At 59.5% G+C, this 18,324-nt stretch overlaps 1 protein-coding gene across 1 annotated transcript in view; it reads right to left on the bottom strand.

Moving 5' to 3' along the window:
* Positions 1 to 13,065: 13,065 nt before the first annotated feature.
* The window catches only part of MUC5B (mucin 5B, oligomeric mucus/gel-forming), a 34,991-nt gene continuing 29,732 nt past the window's right edge, over positions 13,066 to 18,324 (bottom strand). The window contains exons 42-55 of the mRNA XM_047823317.1: positions 18,065 to 18,272; positions 17,809 to 17,984; positions 17,672 to 17,741; positions 17,375 to 17,475; positions 17,050 to 17,081; positions 16,600 to 16,780; positions 16,212 to 16,316; positions 16,071 to 16,108; positions 15,432 to 15,548; positions 15,191 to 15,277; positions 14,878 to 15,000; positions 14,582 to 14,627; positions 14,283 to 14,391; positions 13,066 to 13,873 (exon numbers count right to left, since the gene is read on the bottom strand). Coding sequence (XP_047679273.1) covers positions 13,669 to 13,873; positions 14,283 to 14,391; positions 14,582 to 14,627; positions 14,878 to 15,000; positions 15,191 to 15,277; positions 15,432 to 15,548; positions 16,071 to 16,108; positions 16,212 to 16,316; positions 16,600 to 16,780; positions 17,050 to 17,081; positions 17,375 to 17,475; positions 17,672 to 17,741; positions 17,809 to 17,984; positions 18,065 to 18,272 — 1,598 coding nt within the window. The 3' untranslated portion in view covers positions 13,066 to 13,668. The remainder of the gene's footprint in view (positions 13,874 to 14,282; positions 14,392 to 14,581; positions 14,628 to 14,877; positions 15,001 to 15,190; positions 15,278 to 15,431; positions 15,549 to 16,070; positions 16,109 to 16,211; positions 16,317 to 16,599; positions 16,781 to 17,049; positions 17,082 to 17,374; positions 17,476 to 17,671; positions 17,742 to 17,808; positions 17,985 to 18,064; positions 18,273 to 18,324) is intronic.

The raw sequence follows: 18,324 nt of genomic DNA on the forward strand, positions 1-18,324 counted from the left end.
TCCTGCGTTTGCGCCTGGAGTCACGACCTCACCTCCGGGGACCCGGGCTCCGAGTGGGTCTCTGGAGGGCGCCCGCGTGCCCAAGGGGCTGCGGCAGCAGGCCGGCCTTCACGGCCCGGCCCGCAAGGGAGGTGGCCCCGTGCCCCCACCCCGTCCCCAAGGTGGGGTCCCGCAGGGTGTGCTGCTCCACGGGGCTCGCTGCCGCTGGCTCTGTGTCCCCATAAATGCCTTCTGCCCACGGCGGCTGAGGACGGCGTGTGCTCATGCCGACGGCACGTGAGGAAGCCAGGAGCACGCCTCGTTCGGACCCTGGACGCAGCACCCAGAGTGCCAGCGAGGCCGGGCTCACTGCAGGGCTGAGCTAGAAGAAGACGTCCCCGAGCGTCTGTGGGGGCTGCATGGAGCGTTGGGGGGGACGGGGGGGTCCGTCTGTCCGCTCCCCAACGTTCCCCAGACGCGCACCACGAGGCAGGCGCTCCGTCGTGCTGGCAGGTGCTGTGGTCCTAGGCACCCAGGACGAGCCTTCTCAAGGCCACGGGCCTGGCTCCCGATGGAGGGGCCGCTGTCCAGCTGGTGCAAGAGGGAGCTGGAAGGGAAGGCAGCCCAAGGAGGCAAGCCGGAGATTGCTGGAAGCCCGCAGCCCTGGGAGCCCCCGAGGAGAGATCGTGCTGCGTGCCGGGAGCAAAAGCACGTTCTTCCTGGAAGGACACGGTGTGGGCCCGGCCTCCAGGGACCGAGCGGGCACACAGCCCCAGGACGTCTGTGTGCACGGGAGCAGCCGTGAAGCACGGCTTGGGAGCATGAGACCTTGAGACCTGCCCCGAACACCAGCGGAGACTTAAAATGGGAAAACAGGACAAAACGCAGAGTGGGAGCAGAGGACGAGAGGCTGAGAGACCGGAAAGAAGCCCGCAACTGCCGGAAGTGAGGACACAGCCACTGGACGTGGCAGCTGAACGGGCAGACTGGTGACGGGTTGCACGCTGCCCAGGAGACCGTGGAGCGGTTCAAGAGCTACATGCGCCCCACGGAGCGTGGCACCCAGTGCCCATGACTGTGTGACACAGATCTGGGGCTCGGGGCTCCCCCTTAACCGCAGGAGCTGTTACTCAACATCAAGGGGATCACTGGTGGGGTCTGCTGGTGTCGCAGCCGTGCACTCAGCCGAGACATGACGGCGGGTGGGTCTGTGGCCCCGTAGACGCGGATGGTAACGGGGCCCTGGTGGCCCATCTGATCCCGGGGTGCCCCTGGGAAGGGCTGGGGTCACTGTCCTGTCTGCTTGGCACAGTGTTGTAGGGCCGTCCGTGGGGAGCACAGCCTCTCCTCCAGCCGACAGCGCTGGATGCGGGGAGGGTCCCGGCCACCCGTCAAGAAGGCGGGCGGCCCTCTGCTCTTCTGTGTGAGCACACGTCCTCCCCAGTGGCCCCTCCAGCTTGCCCCCGGAGCCCCGATGTCTGAAGCCTGTCCTTGCAGATGGCCGCCCCCCAGGGCTCCGCGCCCTTCCCCCTGCCGTCTGGGCGTCTGCTATTCCGACGTGCTTGGGGCCGGTGTCTGAGGCTGTGCCGCCCCGGGGGCACAGGCTGAGCCCTGGGGTCCCCTCCTCGGCACCCTCAAGGGCGGTTCTGGGCTGGGTCGAACTGCCAGGAGCCAGCCTGGCAGCACATGGTCCCGAGCTGTCCCAGAGGCAGCCTGGGCTCTGGCCCCCGAGCCCGTGATCCCCTGAGCCGTGCTGCCACTGAGAGCACCGCCTCGTAACCTTCACGCCCCGGTTGTCGTTTGCTGTCGTGGCTGCTCATCGTCAGGGTGGGGGAGGCTGCTGGCCCGTGTGGCGCCGTCTGCCACCGCTCCTTCTGTGCACTGGCTCCGTGGTTTTCCGAATGCACGGTCGTCTCATCTGCAAGTGGAGGTGGTGTCTCCGTCTGCGCGTCCGGCCGGCTGCTGTAAGAGGACACCGCAGATGGGACGTAACGGTGGACACTGCTTTCTCACCGCTCTGGAGGCTGGACGCCCACGATTTGGTGTCTGGAGAGGGCCGTCCTCTCCCTGTGTCCTCACGTCACAGAAGGGGGGGAGTGGCCCACTGGGACCCCTTTACCAGGTGCCAATCCTGTCTTGGGGGCTGCGCGTCATGACCTCGTGACCTGCCAAAGGCCGCACGTCCGGACGCCATCACACCGGGGGTCAGGCTTCCACATAGGACCTTGGGGGGCTCGTTCAGTCTGCAGCAGATGGCTTGTCTGCCCTCCCAGTGCCCACGGCCCTCGCACCTCCACACAAGCGAGAGAGATGTCTGAGAGCGGACCCTGGCCGCTCCTGGCAGGTGCTCGCCCTGGGCCGGGGCAGAGAGGCGGGAGGAGAGGGTGAGGCAGGGCCCGTGGGGAGGGCTCTTCCGCCTGTGTTGCGGGGCCCCAGGTGGTGAGCTGGGGCGTGGACACGGCGCGTGTCACTGCGGGGCCCCCAGGAACATTTCCACGTCGGGTCCAGCTCAGAGTGCTCAGGGTTCCGGTGGGAGAAGGCCCAGCTGGGGGCATGGCCAGGAGAGGGGCTTTGGGACAGGAGTGGGGACGTGTGTGCAGAGGCAGGACCGAGGATGCAGGAGGCGGGGGCTCGAGGAATCCTCCTCTCACCTCTGGACGTCCTCCTGCCTCTGCCCTCGCACCTGCTCAGGCTGGGTCACGTCCGTCGTGTGCCCAGAACGCCCGGCAGGCCAGAGCCCCTGCAAGGGTCTCCGGATCCCCTCCGACACCCACTCCCCAACCCTGCTCCAGCCACCGCTGGCAAGCCCCGCCCCAGGGCCTTTGCACACACACTGGCCTCCCTTAGCCTCTCCTCAGCGTCCCCTTGTTGAGCCACCTGGCAACTCCCTGCTCCTTCCCACGCCTCCCAGACCCTCTGGACTGACGCGCATCATCCTTCACCTTCCCACCGTCCTCACGGCAGATGCTGGCTTGCGGGGGAGGGGAGCCCAGGACAGCCGGTCTGCTGCTCCTGGCTGTGGTTTCCCCTGCGCCCAGACAGGCATGGAGGGCTCCAGTCCTGGCCCCACGTCCGCTGCGGCCCTGGAGTAAACGAGAATTCCCTCCGGTCGCCCGCTGTGCGCGAGTGCGGGTGGCGCCCGGCGTTTGGGTGCGCGCAGACCCCAGCCCTTCTGGGCGTCTTCCCTGGTGCTGAGAGCTTATTGTTAGCATGAGCTCTTCGATTTTTGCTTTTGAAAATAATCCCCAAACACCTGTTGAGGAGGGAGTCTCTGTGGGAGGAAAGCCGCGGCTGGTTTTAGGGGAGGCTTGGAGCTCTCGGCAGGGGGCGGGGACGGGGAGACCTGGGAGCACCACACGGCAGAGCCCCCAGGAGAAGGCACTGGCCCCACGTTTCCGCTGGCGGCCGTGGAGCAGACCCGACCCGGGACGCGAGCACACAGCGTGGCCGGGAGCGCGTGTGTGTGTGTGGTGGCACGAGGCGGTCGGCTCCTGGAAGACGCTCACCCTGGCGGAGCCCAAACCGTCTTGCTACTAAGCTGTAACGTCCGATGCCCGTTAACCGTGGGCATCAGCAGAGTTAAAGCAGAAGACCTCACGTGTCAAGGGAAAGTGAAAACGTACAGACCTTACGACGAGTCGCTAACTCCACCGGGTTCATGTGGGTGGGATGAACACGGCGTGTGGCATTCACGCCTGTGCGGGCAGGGCGGGGTGCGTGCGGCGTGGACTGAGGGGCGTAGGGGAGGAGGGTGAGGCCTGGGCCCTGGGCTGGGTGGGGCTCTGCCCTCAAAGCTGACCCACCTCGAAACTCCCCGCCCCATGCTTCCACGGTTCCCAGATGAGCTGCGTCCCCAGACCGCAGGCCCCAGACGAGCTGGACGGTCGGGGAGAACGAGCACGTGACCCCCAGGTTACCCAGACTGAAGAAAGTTGCTGTGGCACAGGGGTCACTCAGCTCTTGTGGGCGCCTGCCAGAGCCCCTCACAGGATCGGGCTTGGGGAGAGTCGTCAGAGTGGAACACACCGGCGGGGTTCTAGAAAAGGCTACAACCTGTCCTGCCCCCGTGCCCCTTGTGAGCCACACGGGATGCCTTCAGGGGTAGAGCTGGGTTCCCTCGACAGTGACACGCAGGCCTCAGCCGGGTTGCAGAAGCCAGCCTGGGATCCAGGCGGGATCACGGTGCCGGGCAAGTGGTGAGGGTGCCAGGAGATGACTGAGGCATCGGGACCCTTCAGGCGGGGAGGGAGGCACAGTAGGCCCTGCATTGGGGCTGGACGGGGGACTTGGATCGAGATGAGGGCAGAGTGTCCAGGGGTTGAAGCAGCACCCAGCGGTCATGGGGCCTCCGTGGGCACAGTCTGGGAGGAGCAGGACCCAGCCCTCGTCCCTCAGTGACCCAGATTATGGAGACATTCTTCCCCTTGACCTCGCAGGGAGAAACGGGGCAAGGCAGAGAGCGGCTTGCCTAGGCAGAGAGTGCAACCGATGCGCGGCCCCAGGGTGGCGGTGAGGGGGAGGTGTCCTTCCACCACCCGGCGGAGCCGTCACCCCTGTCCGTGGGGACGCAGTGCCGGTGCCGGCCTCTCGCGGGAGAGCCCTTCGAGGAGTCAGCTCTGAGCCGGGGATGGCCAGGGTGGCCCGGCCACCCTCAGTGAGCAGACTCAGACCTCCATGGGAGCATCCCGGCTGGCTCACGGGCAGGCTCTGCAATGAGGCCACAGCGGCCCCCGTGGGAAGGGGAAAGACTCCCTCTGAGGCCGATAGCCCTCGCTGAGAGGGAACACCTCCTTCCAGGAACACAGCCAGTGAGGTTTGTTGGGACCATCCCACTGAAAACAGCCCCGAGATGCTAATAACATATGTTTAAAAGTTCTTTCTGAAGTTTTTGAAAATAGGACAGTGGAAAGGGGGACCCCAGAGAGATGCTTCCAGCAAGTGAGTATTTCAGGCAGCACCGTGGGGTTGGAGGGCGGGAGCCACAATAAACGGAGGGGCGTGCTGTGTTCATGGATTGAAATAGTATGTGAAGGTGTTAATTTCCCTCGAGGTAACTTACCTCAGCCTGATCCCCGGCCCACAAGTCCCGCCTCTTGGTGGTGGTGAAACTTGGGAGGTTGATTCTAAGCATGTGGGAGTCCCAACGGCTAAGGAGAGTCAAGGCGTTCTTGTAAAAGAAACAACAGGGTGTGAAGACAGTAAGGACAGTTGTCTGTACTTAGATGACAGACGGAGGGTCCAGTGGGACAGAACAGAGACCGGAGCGCAGGTGACAGCACAGCAAGGCACAGAGGGGCTTCTCGTACCTTGTGCTGGCACAGTTAGCCAGACGCCAGATGAGGGGAATTAGGCCCCTGCTCTGGGCCACGTTCAGTCAGTTCTGGGGGGACTCGGAACGTAATTCAACATGTAAAGGCAGGAAGATGCTGGAAAGATGGCAGAGAGGCCCTGTGAAGGGAGAGCCCGCCTCCCCACCCGGACAACATCTGCACAGGCAGAACCCGTCCCATGGAGCCGTTCTGAACCCTGGAGTGTGTTGAAGGCCTGCAACATTCAGGGGAATTCCTAGAAAGCACGTCGCAGTCCATTTCAGCCAATGTTAGGACAACAGCAGCTACCCACCTGACCCCCGGCCCCAGGCAGGCGGTCACGCACACACGTGTTCTGGAAACAGCCTGTATAGGACCCGCGGGAGCCAGGGTGGCCAAGAAGGACCCTGCCCTCCAAATCCTGGGGATCTGTGCTCTGGCGGCTGTTTGCTGCTTCTGACCACAGAGGTGCAGACGGCCAGGGAGCCAGCCACTGCTGTTGTTCCCCCTCAGGCCCCCCCCCCCACCGCCATTGTCACAGCCTCCTCCCCCGTCAGCTAAAGTGACTTCCCAAGGATTTAAACGGCTAGTGCCCTTCCCCTCTTCATTCTTCTCTTTTTCCCTTTCTGGGAACCAGACACTAAAGACTGAGACATTCAAAACAACTGCAAATAAGGGGAAAATTAGAACATGACCTGGGATGCCCAGGAAAGGGCTAGGAAAAGACCTGAGCAGACATTACACTTACAGGTTGGTCTGATCCTTGGCACAGGACAGTGTATAACAATAATTTTAAAAATAACATAAAAGCAACACAAACTGCCAACCTGGGGAAGGGGGAGAATTTGATTTCTAGGGTTACCACATTCTTCAGTTCACATGTCCAGTATTCAATAAAAAAATCATAATGCATACAAAGAAAGAAGAAAGTATGGTTTATAAAAAGGAAGAATAAATCAATGAAACTCTCTCTGAAAAGACCCAATAGCAGATGCACTAGATGAAGACTTTAAAACAACTGACAGAAGTTGTGGAGAAAGTCAAGAAAACCGTGCGTGAACAAAATGGAAATACAAATACAAATACAAACCTAAAAAGAAACCAAACAAATTCTGGAGGTAAAAAGCACAAAACTGAAATGAAAAATTCACTAGAGGGGGTCCAAGACAAAATTGTGCAGGCAGAAGAAAAAAATAGTGAACTTGAAGATAGGACAAAGAAAATGGTCAAGTCCAAGGAAGAGAAAGAAAAAGATCAAAGTGAACAGAGCCTAAGGGATCTGTGGGACACCAGCAAGCAGACCAACACACCGCTGTGGGAGTCCCAGAAGGCGAAGAGAGAGAGAAAGGGGCAAAGAGGATATTCGGAGAAGTAACGCCTGGGAGCCTCCCAAATTTGACATGAATATAAGCTTCCAGGAAGCTCAACAAACACCAAGGACATTGTGATCAAACTTCCAGACCCAAAGACAAGGAATCTGAAAGCAGGAGGAGATGGGGGCCTGGGTCGCTCAGTGGGTTGCGCGTCCGACTTCAGCTCAGGGCATGATCTCACGGTTCGTGGGTCCGAGCCCCACGTTGGGCCCTGTGCTGACAGCTCAGAACCTGGAGCCTGCTTCGGAATCTGTGTCTCCCTCTCTCTCTGCCCCTCCCCGGTTCATGTTCTGTCTCTCTGTCTCAAAAATAAATAAACATTAAAAAAAAAATTTTTTTTTAAAAGAAAGACAAATCAGCCATCCAACTTTACAGCATAAGGAACCAGAAAAGGGAGAAGTAAGTAGCCAGAGCTAGCAGAAGGGAAAAAAATCATGAAGATGAGAGCCGGGCTTAACAAAACAGAGAAACAGTAGGAAAACAATCAAGACCAAAACGTGGTTCTTTGTAAAGATCGACAAATTCGGCAAACCTTTAGTTTTGTGGACTAAGAAAAAGAGAGAAGACACAAATACTAAAATCATGTTGAAAGAGGGACGTTACTGCCGATTCTACAGAAATAACAATGGTTATAAGAGAGTACTATGAACAATTACATGCCAAAAAAATGGATAACTAAGAGGAAATGGGCAAATTTCTAGAAACACAGAACCTACCGAGACCCCGTCGCTATGTTTTTAGTTGACTGTATGCTAACTAACTGGCATTTAAGTAAAAACCTTAAAAAAAAAGCTACCAAGATTAATCAGGAGGAAATGGGAAATCCTAATAGATCTAGAAGTAGTGAGGAGATTGAACCAGTGATCAAAACTCTCCCAACAAAGAGAAGCCATGGACCTGATGGCTTCACTGGTGAATTCTACCAAACATTTTGGAGAACTAACCCCAGTCCTTCCTAAAGTTTTCCAAAAAACTGGGGTGCCTGGGTGGCTCCGTCAGTTGAGCGTCAGACTTCGGCTCAGGTCATGATCTCACGTTTCATGAGTTCAAGCCCCACGTTGGGGTTTGTGCTGACAGCTCGGAGCCTGGAGCATGCTTCGGATTCTGTGCCTCCCTCTCTCTCTGCCCCTTCCCTGCTCATGCTCTGTCTCTCTCCGTCTCTCAAAAGTGAATAAATGTTAAAAAAGAAAAAAAAGGTATCTTTTAAACTTTTCCAAGAAACCTATGAAGAGGAGGAAATACTTCCTAGCTTGTTCTGTGACGCTGCATTGCCCTGACACCAAAGCCAGACAAAGACACTGTACGGAAAGAGAGCCCCAGACCAGTAGCCACGTGAGCAATGGTGCAGAAACGCCCAACAAAATACTAGCAAACTGACTCAGAAGTTGTTAGAAAATCATACACCATGACCACGTGAGGTTGATTCATGGGATGCAAGGATGGTTCCACACACACACATCAGTGTGATGCACCACATCGGCAGAATAAAGCAGGGGAAACACATCATCGTCTCAACTGATGCAGAAGAAACATTTGGCAGAATTCAATGCCCTTTCATGATAAAGACCTTCCACGAGCCAGAAACACGTGGAAACTACCCAACCTAAAAAATGTCCTAAAACATAAAACTGCCAGGGGCACCTGGTGGCTCAGTCGGTTAAGCGTCAGACTCTTGATCTCGGCTCAGGTCATGATCTCAGTTTGTGAGATCAAGCCCCGTGTGGGCCTCTGTGCTGACAGTGTGGAGCCTGCTTGGGATTCTCCCTCTCTCCCTCCCTTTCTGACCTCCCTGCCTCACGTTCTGTCTCTGTCTCAAGTAAACTACATATACATGTACATATATATATGTATGTATATACGTATGTATATATATGTATATATGTGTGTGTGCATATATGTATGTGTGTGTGTGTGTGTGTGTGTGTATAAACTGCCAGTTTACCAGCAAAAATGGATTTATTTGGGACTGGCAGAGACCTGTAATCCTGGAAAAAAAAAAGCTACAGCACAACCAACCATAGGCAAGTCCCCAGAACAGGGGAAAAGGAGGCTTTTCACAGGGGCTTCTCCTTGGCTGGGCAGTGACAGTCTCTCATTGGCTGGGCTGTGATTGTCTCATTGGTTGAGCTCTGACTCTCATTGGCTGGGCTGTGATTGTCTCATTGGCTGGGCTGTGACCGTCTCTCATTGGCTGGGCTGTGATTGTCTCATTGGTTGAGCTCTGACTCTCATTGGCTGGGCTGTGATTGTCTCATTGGCTGGGCTGTGACCGTCTCTCATTGGCTGGGCTGTGATTGTCTCATTGGTTGAGCTCTGACTCTCATTGGCTGGGCTGTGATTGTCTCATTGGTTGAGTTCTGCCTCTCATTGGCTGGGCTGTGATTGTCTCATTGGCTGGGCTGTGACCGTCTCTCATTGGCTGGGCTGTGATTGTCTCATTGGTTGAGCTCTGACTCTCATTGGCTGGGCTGTGACCATCTCTCATTGGCTGAGCTGTGACCATCTCTCATTGGCTGGGCTGTGATTGTCTCATTGGTTGAGCTCTGACTCTCATTGGCTGGGCTGTGATTGTCTCATTGGTTGAGTTCTGCCTCTCATTGGCTGGGCTGTGATTGTCTCATTGGTTGAGCTCTGACTCTCATTGGCTGGGCTGTGACCATCTCTCATTGGCTGAGCTGTGACCATCTCTCATTGGCTGGGCTGTGATTGTCTCATTGGTTGAGCTCTGACTCTCATTGGCTGGGCTGTGACCATCTCTCATTGGCTGAGCTGTGACCATCTCTCATTGGCTGGGCTGTGACCGTCTCTCATTGGCTGGGCTGTGATTGTCTCATTGGTAGAGCTCTGACTCTCATTGGCTGGGCTGTTGTCAGTGGAGGAGGAAAATATCCTTCCCCCCGATGGGCTAGCACCTCTCTTCCTGTTGGATTTGCAATTTATTCTTGGATATGACACCAAAACCATAGGTAACAAAAGAAAAAAATAACCAAATAGTACTTCATAAAAATTTTAAAATTTTGTGCATCCATGGGGCGCCTGGGTGGCTCAGTCGGTTGAGAGTCCGACTTCGGCTCAGGTCATGATCTCGCAGTCTGTGAGTTCCAGCCCCACGTCGGGCTCTGTGCTGACAGCTCAGAGCCTGGAGCCTGCTTCGGATTCTGTGTCCCCCTCTCTCTCTCTGCCCCTCCCCCACTCATGCTCTGTCTCTCTCTGTCTCAGAAATAAACATTTAAAAAAATTTTTTTTTAATTTTGTGCACCCAAAGACACTATCCACAGAGTAAAAGTCAGTGCACATGATGGGTGAACATATATGCAAACGATACATCTGACAAAGGATTAAAATCCAGAAAATACAGAGAACTTCTTAAAGTCAACAACAAAAAAGTCCTAGCGATCCAATTAAAAACAAGGGGGCAAAGGAATAAACATTTCTCCAAAGATGACATACAGGTAGCCAACAAACACATGAAAAGATGCTCCACATCGCCAGTTGTCAGGAAAACGCAAATTAAAACCACCGTGAGATACTGGTTCATATCCACCAGGACGGCTAGGATTTAGTGACAGTAGCAAGCAAGGTGATATAGAAAAATCGGCACCCCCACACCTCGTACGTTACTGGGAACGTAAATTCGTTCAGTCGCCGTGGAAAACAGTATGGCAGTCCCTGAGAAAATTGAAATTAGAGCTGCCGCACGATCCAACAATCTGACCTCTGAGTGTAGCCCAAAGGAGGTGAAAGCAGGGTCCTGAGGAGACACCCATGTCCGAGCCGCATTCTCCACAGTAGCTAAAATGTGGAAGCCACCCACGCGGCCACGGATAAACAAAATCTGATACGCACACACAGCGGAATGGTGCTCAGTCATAGAAGAAGGGAGGCGCTGACACCTGCGACATCATGGATGAAACTGCAGGACGGATGCTCGGTGAATAAGCCAGTCGCGAGAAGGCAAGTACTGTGGGATTCTACCCATGTGAGTTACCTGGTGTCGCGGAAGCCGTAGAGACAGAGGGTAGCCGGCGGTTGCCTGGGGCGGGGGGCAGGGCCAGTGGAGAGCTACTGCCTCCTGGGTATAGGGTCTCTCGGTTCCTACAAGGTTAAAAGGATAGTGGGGATGGATGGTGGGGATGAGGGACAGGCGAGTGTATTTAATACCACCCAACTGTGTACTCAAAAATGGTTAAGATGGTAAATTTCGTGTTATGTATGTTTCATCCCAGCTTAAAAAATTTTTTAGGTGGGAGGCAAAATTGTCACGCTTCTAGAAAATAATCCAGGAGACCATATTTCTGATCCCAAGGCGGGGAAAGTTGCGTGAAATAGGGCCAAGAAGCACCAGCCTGAAAAAAGATACTGGCGACTTTGACGCGTTAAAATTGGGAACTCGTGCATCCCGTGTGTGGGTTTCTGAGAGGCGACGGTGCGGTGTGGTTTCTCTGCCTGTTGGTTAGGTCCCACATGGGGCCTGGTGAGATGCCAGCCTTCCGGGTCCCGGCTTGTTGAAAATGCCGTGTTTTCATTATCGCTTTCAAATGAGAGTTTACTCGCGTGTGGAGTCCAGCGTTCAAAGGCAGTTTCCGTAGTGCTGTTCCCGGTGCTGGTCCCGGTCTCCCTGGGGGGTGAGCACACGGTCTTGTCCTTCCGGCAGCTCTGAGCTTTTCTCTTTGCCCCGGGACCCTCAGACCTCACCACCTGTGGCCATGGCCCCCTCTCACCACAGTGCGTCCCCCAAAACCTTTTGTCCGGGACGTCTGTCGGTTTCACTTTCTTGTTTTCAGCTCTTCTATTTTAAAAGGTCTTTCTATCTCTGTCGTGGTTTTTCTGTCTGTGGGGGAAGACGTGCCCACTTTTCCATCTGGAAACCAGAAATCCCTTTTCAAAAATATTTAAAGTTTAAGCAACAGTGTTTTGTCTTTATGCGCTGTGTTGGTTTTTATAGCTACCTCCTCCAGGGCCACGGTGGAGCCCTGTGGCTGACGGTGTGGACTCGAGTCAGATCTCCTGGACGGAGCCTGGCTTTCACCCTTACTGAAGCGAGTGTTTCCATTGCTGCGTGCCTCAGTGTCCCCACCTGCAAAGCGGAGAAATAATGGCTCACGCTGCATCGGGTGCCACCCCGCAGGAGCTGCACTTCGTGGACACGAGCTCTTGTCCACGGCAAGAGATGCTCATGTTCCCGGTCCCTTAGGAACATGTTTAAATTAGGTAAGAAGTACATCTATTTAAGGAAGAGAGTGTACCGGGGGAATGACAGGCGTTTAAGGAATGCTGTTGTTTTGCACGGGGGTTAACAAAGACTCAGGAAATCAGACCAGAAGTTCAGGGTAAGTTTTCAGAAGTTGGTCCCAGGAGTGGGCAGCAGGCCTCATTTGCTGCACGAGCCGTCTCCGGCCGGCCAGGGCCCAGGGTGACCTGCCCTGGATGGACCTCTTGAGATCGTAGGAAAGGCCAGCCAGTGGCCTTAAGAGAGCCCAGGCCCTTCTCCCTGGGCCCCCAGCCCCACCTTCCCCTGGCGTGGGGGGTGGGGGTGGGGGCATGGGAGCCACACTGAGTGCAGAGGCAGGTCATGTGACTCAGGGAGGGGGAGAGACCCTCCCACTCAGCCCCCACCAGCAGCGTCCTTTGCCTCCCCAGGTGGCAGTACCCCCTGAAACCAGCTCTGCCCACTTGGGGGTCTTTCTCGTCCTTCTGGCCCAGGTAAGTGGGGCGCCTTCTGTGTCTGGTTAGCACCTCTCCTGTCTGCGCACCCCACCTGCTCCCCCATCCTTCCCACACCCACCATGTGCACGTGGAGCTCTCTGGGTAGAGCGGCAGAAAAGAAGGCAGAGATCCCTGCCCCCTGCCCCCGCCTCCCTGGTGAGATGAGGCAAGAAGGGCCCTCGTAGAGCAAGTCGAGGTGGGACAGGTGCCTTGAAGAAAGCACTCCGAGTGAGACCCGGGCCGGGGCCAGGCCCTGCAGCAACCAGCAGCTGCCTTGGGGTCTGGGCAGCATGGAGCACCCCTCTTCCGTGTGCACCCAGCCCACGAGGCAGCTACTGCCTGCGCTGACACGGCCCTGGGCTGCGTCCACGCTGCCAGCGGGTTTTCCAGTCTTCCGACACCAGTGAAACAGTCTCCTTATAAATCCCGTGTGTTTGAAATGATGACTCACGCCTGGCCCCAGCCAATTCCCCACAGCCCAAGACTGACCCCGAGGGGCCTCCTTGCCCCTCACCCACCTGTCCCTCCCAGCGGGTCCGGCATGAGCCCTGGGGGTGCTGTACAGCCTGAGGGGCCCTGCCTGGCCCACAGACGCACGGAGGGGGGCACTCAGTTGGCGGAAAAGACTCCAGGGCCAAGACATGTACACAATGCTCAGCGTTTATTTGGAAGATCGGGGCTGAGTGAGCAGAGGGAGCTCCGACGCCCCCCACCCCTGCCCGGGGCCCTCCTGTCGGCCATGGTAACCCCACGCCTGGGTCCAGACATGGGCCTGCCTGGCACCACTCCCTGGAGGCTGCCGGTCTGGCCTTGCCTGGACGGGCCTCAGCCTGAATTCTGCTGCAGGAGGTGGCCAGCAGGAATCTGTTCCCCGGGGCTTTGAGGAGCAGCAGGGGGCAGGAGGGGGGCACGCAGGCCCACAGTGCGGGGAGCAGCATGGCAGCTGATGCGCACTTTGCTATGGGGCACACCTCTGACACCAAGAAGGGGGCGAGTCCGGACGGAGCAGGCGCTTGTGTCTCAAATGAGGGGTCGGCCCTGATGGCCAGGCAGGTGGCCAAGACGTGCTGAAGGGGCTCCGAGGGCAAGGCCCCCTCCTGGAGCCCCCCTCAGGCAGGCCGTCATGGCACCATCACCTCCAGGGCGCAGGTGTCGCGAGGGCACGGGTGGAGGGTGTGCTCGGACTCCTGCAGCAGGCTGGCCCGGCTATCCGCGGTTGGGTAGTGAGTGTTCTGGCTCCGGAGGGGGAGGGAGGGAGCTTGCGGGATGGGGTCAGAATGGCAACAGCCAGTGGTGGACCCCTAGATCGAGAAGATGGGGGTGCTGTCCTCGGGAGCCTCGGGAGCAGGGATGCAGGACGCAGCACAGCTGCACTCGTCCACGTGGGTGTAGGTGTGCTGGACCGCTGTCCCATCGGGACACTGCATGGTCACCACCTCCTCGTGAAGCCTTGTCTCCTGGCAGCAGGTGCACTGACGCTGCATGGCCTGGGCCTCCATGGAGAACCTGCAGATTTGAGTGGCCACCCTCAGGACCCGCCTCTTCCAGCCCCAGCCACCCAGCTCTTGCTTTCTCTGGGGCCTGGAGAGGATGGCTCCCACCCACTCACGGGCAGCCCTGAGCTTGTCCTCGGAGCACTGGGGGCTTCTCTGACCTGACCTGGGACAGCGCTCAGGGTCACCGAGCTCTGACCTCCTCTGGTCAGGCCCCCTCCCTTCTTGGAACCAGCTCATCAAACTAGCTGATCAGACAAGACCCTCCTCCCTCCAGGAACCACCCCCCCCCCCCCCCCAGGGTCTTGAGCCAACGTCACATCCTTCCTTCTGCTCTCCCAGCCTACTTGCTCCACCTGGCAGAAGCCAGGGCGGTCTGGGGCAGGGAGGGGGCCCTTGGGAGGGGCCCCGGCCTCGCTCACTTGGACACTCCTGGGCACGAGCCCTCGCAGAAGGTGACGTTGACCGGGGCCTGGGTGGCGCAGCCCTGGTGTCTCAGGACCGTCCTGTTGACCCGGACTTGGCAGGAGTCTGGGCGGAGGGAGGAAGGGCGGTGGAGGTGCGGGAAGAGCTCTCCCCTGACCTGGGCCGCTCCTCCCACCCTCGGGAGCCCCGCGCTCGGGGTGGGGTGCTGGGGCTAGAGGCAGCTTGGGGCAGAAATCAGTGCATAGAGACTGGGAGGGGCTGGAGGGTGGGGGCAGGTAGGCGGGCCTCAGCTTACCCACTTCCTCACAGGAGTAGCAGCAGCCAGTTTTCCTGAGGATGCCCTGCAGGGGTGGGGGAGACAGAGCGGGGTGGGGGGGGCTGGGGGCTGGGCAGGAACTCCCAGGAGTAGGAGCGCGGGCGGGGCCTCTGGGGCCGAGCGTGGGCGGGCTTCCCAGGGGTGGGGCGTGGCCTCCTAGGTGGGGAGCGGGGAATCGGGTGGGCGTGGCCCTGGTGGGGCGTGGCCTCCGGGGACGGGCGTGGGCGGGGCCCTTGGGAGGGATCTCCAGGACGCGGGCGGCCCGGGACACACACCTTGCAGCTGGACAGGTCCGGGCAGGGCAGCGGCCTCGGGGTGAGCACGTGGAGCCCGTTCTTGGCGTCGCAGCGGTACTCCGTGCAGTTGTCCACGAGGCTGCTGACCCAGGTCTCGTTGGGCTGCAGAAATGCGATGGGGAGGGTGGAGGCCCACAGGGGAATGAATTATCTGGTGGGCTGAGAAGGGCTGAAGGGAAGTCTCCCCTGGCGGGGGGGGGGGGGGGGGGGGGGGGCGGCGGGGGCGGGGGGGGGCGGCGGGGGCGGGGGGGGGCGGCGGGGGCGGGGGGGCGGAGACCGAACCCCCTCTTACCTGGACCAGCCGGCCGTCCGGCGTGAGACACGCTGTCTGCACGCACTCCCCACAGCACTGTCCGTCCACCTTCTGGTACTGGAAGCCCTGAGGGACAGGGACGGTTACATCCTCACCCCCAGCCCCCCTCCCCAGCTCTCCTGAACCCCATCCATACCCTAAGGGCCCAGCGACCTCCTTAGCAACCTGCCCAGGGCTGCCACCAGGCAGGCACTACCGGCGTCTGCCCAGGAGGGTGTACCTGGGGGCAGGTGGTGCTGCAGTTGTCCTCCTCACACTGCACCGTTGGGTGCTGGGTGTCCACAGACAGGCAGGTGCATGTGTGGCAGGGAGTGACCGCTGGGAAGGTCGCACCGATCTGCAGTGGTTGGGGTGAGGGGAGGCAACATTGAGGGCACTGGTGGGGGCACAGGACCGGGGCCAAGACCCTTCCTTGCTGCTGGCTGGGCGGCAGGAAGGGAAGGCCTACAGAAAGTGGTTTCTTTGTTCTTCAAATAGAATTCTGCATGTACCCCCTGGCTGAGCACAGACCGGGGCAGAGGCAGGGAAGGCAGGCAGGCTGGAGGGGGCTGGGAGGGCACGGTCCTACCCCAGCCCTCTTGCTGTGAGGAGGCTCCCGGGAGACCCTGAACCTAAGCTCTCAGAGGCAGGCATTCAGCCCATGGCCCTCCCAGGCCCTCGGCAGACAGTGCCGCCCCTGTGTCCCCCTCCTTTATGTCTCCGCTAGGCTCTACAGGACCCAGAGCCCCGTGCTTATCTGCTCTCAAGCAGGAGGCTGCAGGCAGGGCTGGGCCTGTCCAGACGAGGGGTGGAGGTCCCCTAGCCGAGGTGCGGAGCCCAGGGCCCCACCCACTGCCCCCTGGCTCAGCAGAGCCCTTACCCCATAGGCGGTGCCATTGTAGGTGCACAGCTTAGGTCCTGGAAGGAAAGGGAGGGCTGAGCACCTGCCCAGGTGTTAGGGGGAAACCGCTCACCCTCCGCCGCCCGAGCCCCGCCCCAGAGAATCCCCAGCACAGCTCACGGCAGCTGAAGGTGGGGCAGCAGTCGCCCTCCTCCTGGGTGGCCACCAGCTCCTCTCCCGGCACACATTTGGGCGGGCTCTGGGGGCAGGTGGTCGTGTTGCAGACTGTGGGAGAGTCGGGGCACTGTCAGGGGCACCCCTGCAGCTCCCCTTTTCTGGCCGTGCCAGCTCACAGTCTAGGGGAGTTTCTTGCACAGTCATATTTTTTTCCTGGGGGTCGAATCTTCTGGGTTCCTGCTGGTCCCCTCGCTGTACGCAGCCACACCAGAAGCCACCAGCCTCACTTTAGGTAGAAAAATGAAGCACCAAGAGGCCCACCAACTGGCCCACCAACTGGCCCCCTCCTCGGCCCTCCTCACCCTGTGGCCAGTGGGGGCACGGGGCTCACCGCACAGCATCTCCATGCAGCATGGCTTGTCAGCCACAGGCCTGGTCACAGTCACCAGGCCCGCCCGGCTGCACTGCGGGGGCCGGTCCTGGGCTTCGCACAGCACGGGCGTGCACCGCACCGACAGGGAGCCCTCGTGACACACGCAGTCCTGGCAGTTGCTGACCCACCGCTCCCCGGGCTGGAAGAGACCAGTCAGGGTCCCTGGAGACTCCCAGACGGTGCCCTGGCTCTTGGGCTGCAGCCCTCAGTGTGGTCATGCCAGCCTTTGGCCCCCCGCTCAAGCTGCTGTCTCTGCAGCAGCCCGGGTGACAGGGATGTGTCGCACACCGCGGCACCCCACGCCAGCCCCCCACAGGGCTGCCCGGGCAGAGCAGGGTGCCCTGCGATGGGGCTTTCCCTCCCATTGCTCAGGCGAGGGGGCAGGTAGCTGGGGGGCAGAATACTCACAGATTTGGGAAACCCGTCTGGTCCCACACAGCCTGCAAGGGGAGAAGGAAGGGGAAGATCACTGGGGGTGCTGGGTTCCAGACCCAGTGGGCAGAGACCACAGGCCCTGGGACATGTCTCTGCGGGCCTGGCTGCCCCCACCCCCAGCAGAGGCCTCTTCTTCCCGCTGGGGACACAATTCCCTGGGGAACTCGGTGTCACGGCCATACTGCGCCCTCTGTGGAGTGAGCACCCAGGAGGGATGGTCCTGGACTGGCGTCTTCCCACCCCAGAGCTCCCCTGCAGCCCTGTAGCTCAGGTCAGGGCAGCCGCAGCAGGTGCTTACCGCACTCGCGCACGCAGACGTTTGTGTGCGTGTTGAAGAGGGTGTGTCCATCCGGGCAGAAGCAGCCTTCCGCCAGCCCCTTGCCCACCTCGCTCTGGCGCCTGCAAGGACAGGAGGGCATTCCTAGGACCCTCGATCCACATGAGTGCAGTCCTAGGGGCGAGGGCCGAGGGCAGGGCGGGCTGCTGGGGTTGGCCAGCTGCCCGGGGCCACTCGGGAGCGAAGGCTCAGAGATCGGGGTGGGGGAAGGGAACCCCAGGCCCTTTGGTGCCCCCGGACCTCGCAGGCAGGCTTTACCTGGAGTCGCAGGACGCGGGCTGTGCGGGGCCACACGGCTGGTACACCTTGCCGGACGGACAGGTGAAGTCTGGGGACAGAGACGGGTGTCAGGTGGGCCAAGGAGGCCAGAGCCCCCAGGGGCCGCCCCGACTCACTGCACAGCCCGCCGGTGGCGTTGCGCCAGCTGCTGCACACGCCCTGGGCACGGCAGAGGGCTGCGTAGGCCTCCAGGCTCTTGCAGGGCGCCTGGCGGTCAGCTTGGCAGCCATCACTGACGCAGGAGCTGAAGAACGGGCCCGGCGGGATGAGGCCGTGGCACTGTTCGAAGACCCTGTGGGCAGGGGCGGTCAGAGGCCAGGGCAGAGAGCAGGTCTCTGTCCCAGGACCACCAAACCCAGAGGAGAGACTCACGGGCTCAGCAACAGCTCGCAGAGAGGTCCTGGGGGGCATGGGGAGGAGGTGGGCGTGGCGGGTGGTACCGGGGGCTGGGGGGTGGGTGCCCCGCAGTCCTCCCTGCTGCTCTCCCTGACCAGCCAGGTATGGGCCATGTCTTGGCAGGTGGGGGCGGTGGTGCCGTCTGGCTGGCGGCAGTCGTCTGTCTGGCTGTTGGTGCAGGTGCCTGGGGAGGTGGGGCAGCAGGGTCACGGTCTTGCCCTTGCCCCTCCCCCCAC

The sequence above is a fragment of the Prionailurus viverrinus genome, chromosome D1 (assembly GCF_022837055.1).
Source record: "Prionailurus viverrinus isolate Anna chromosome D1, UM_Priviv_1.0, whole genome shotgun sequence".
Classification (NCBI taxonomy): domain Eukaryota; kingdom Metazoa; phylum Chordata; class Mammalia; order Carnivora; family Felidae; genus Prionailurus; species Prionailurus viverrinus.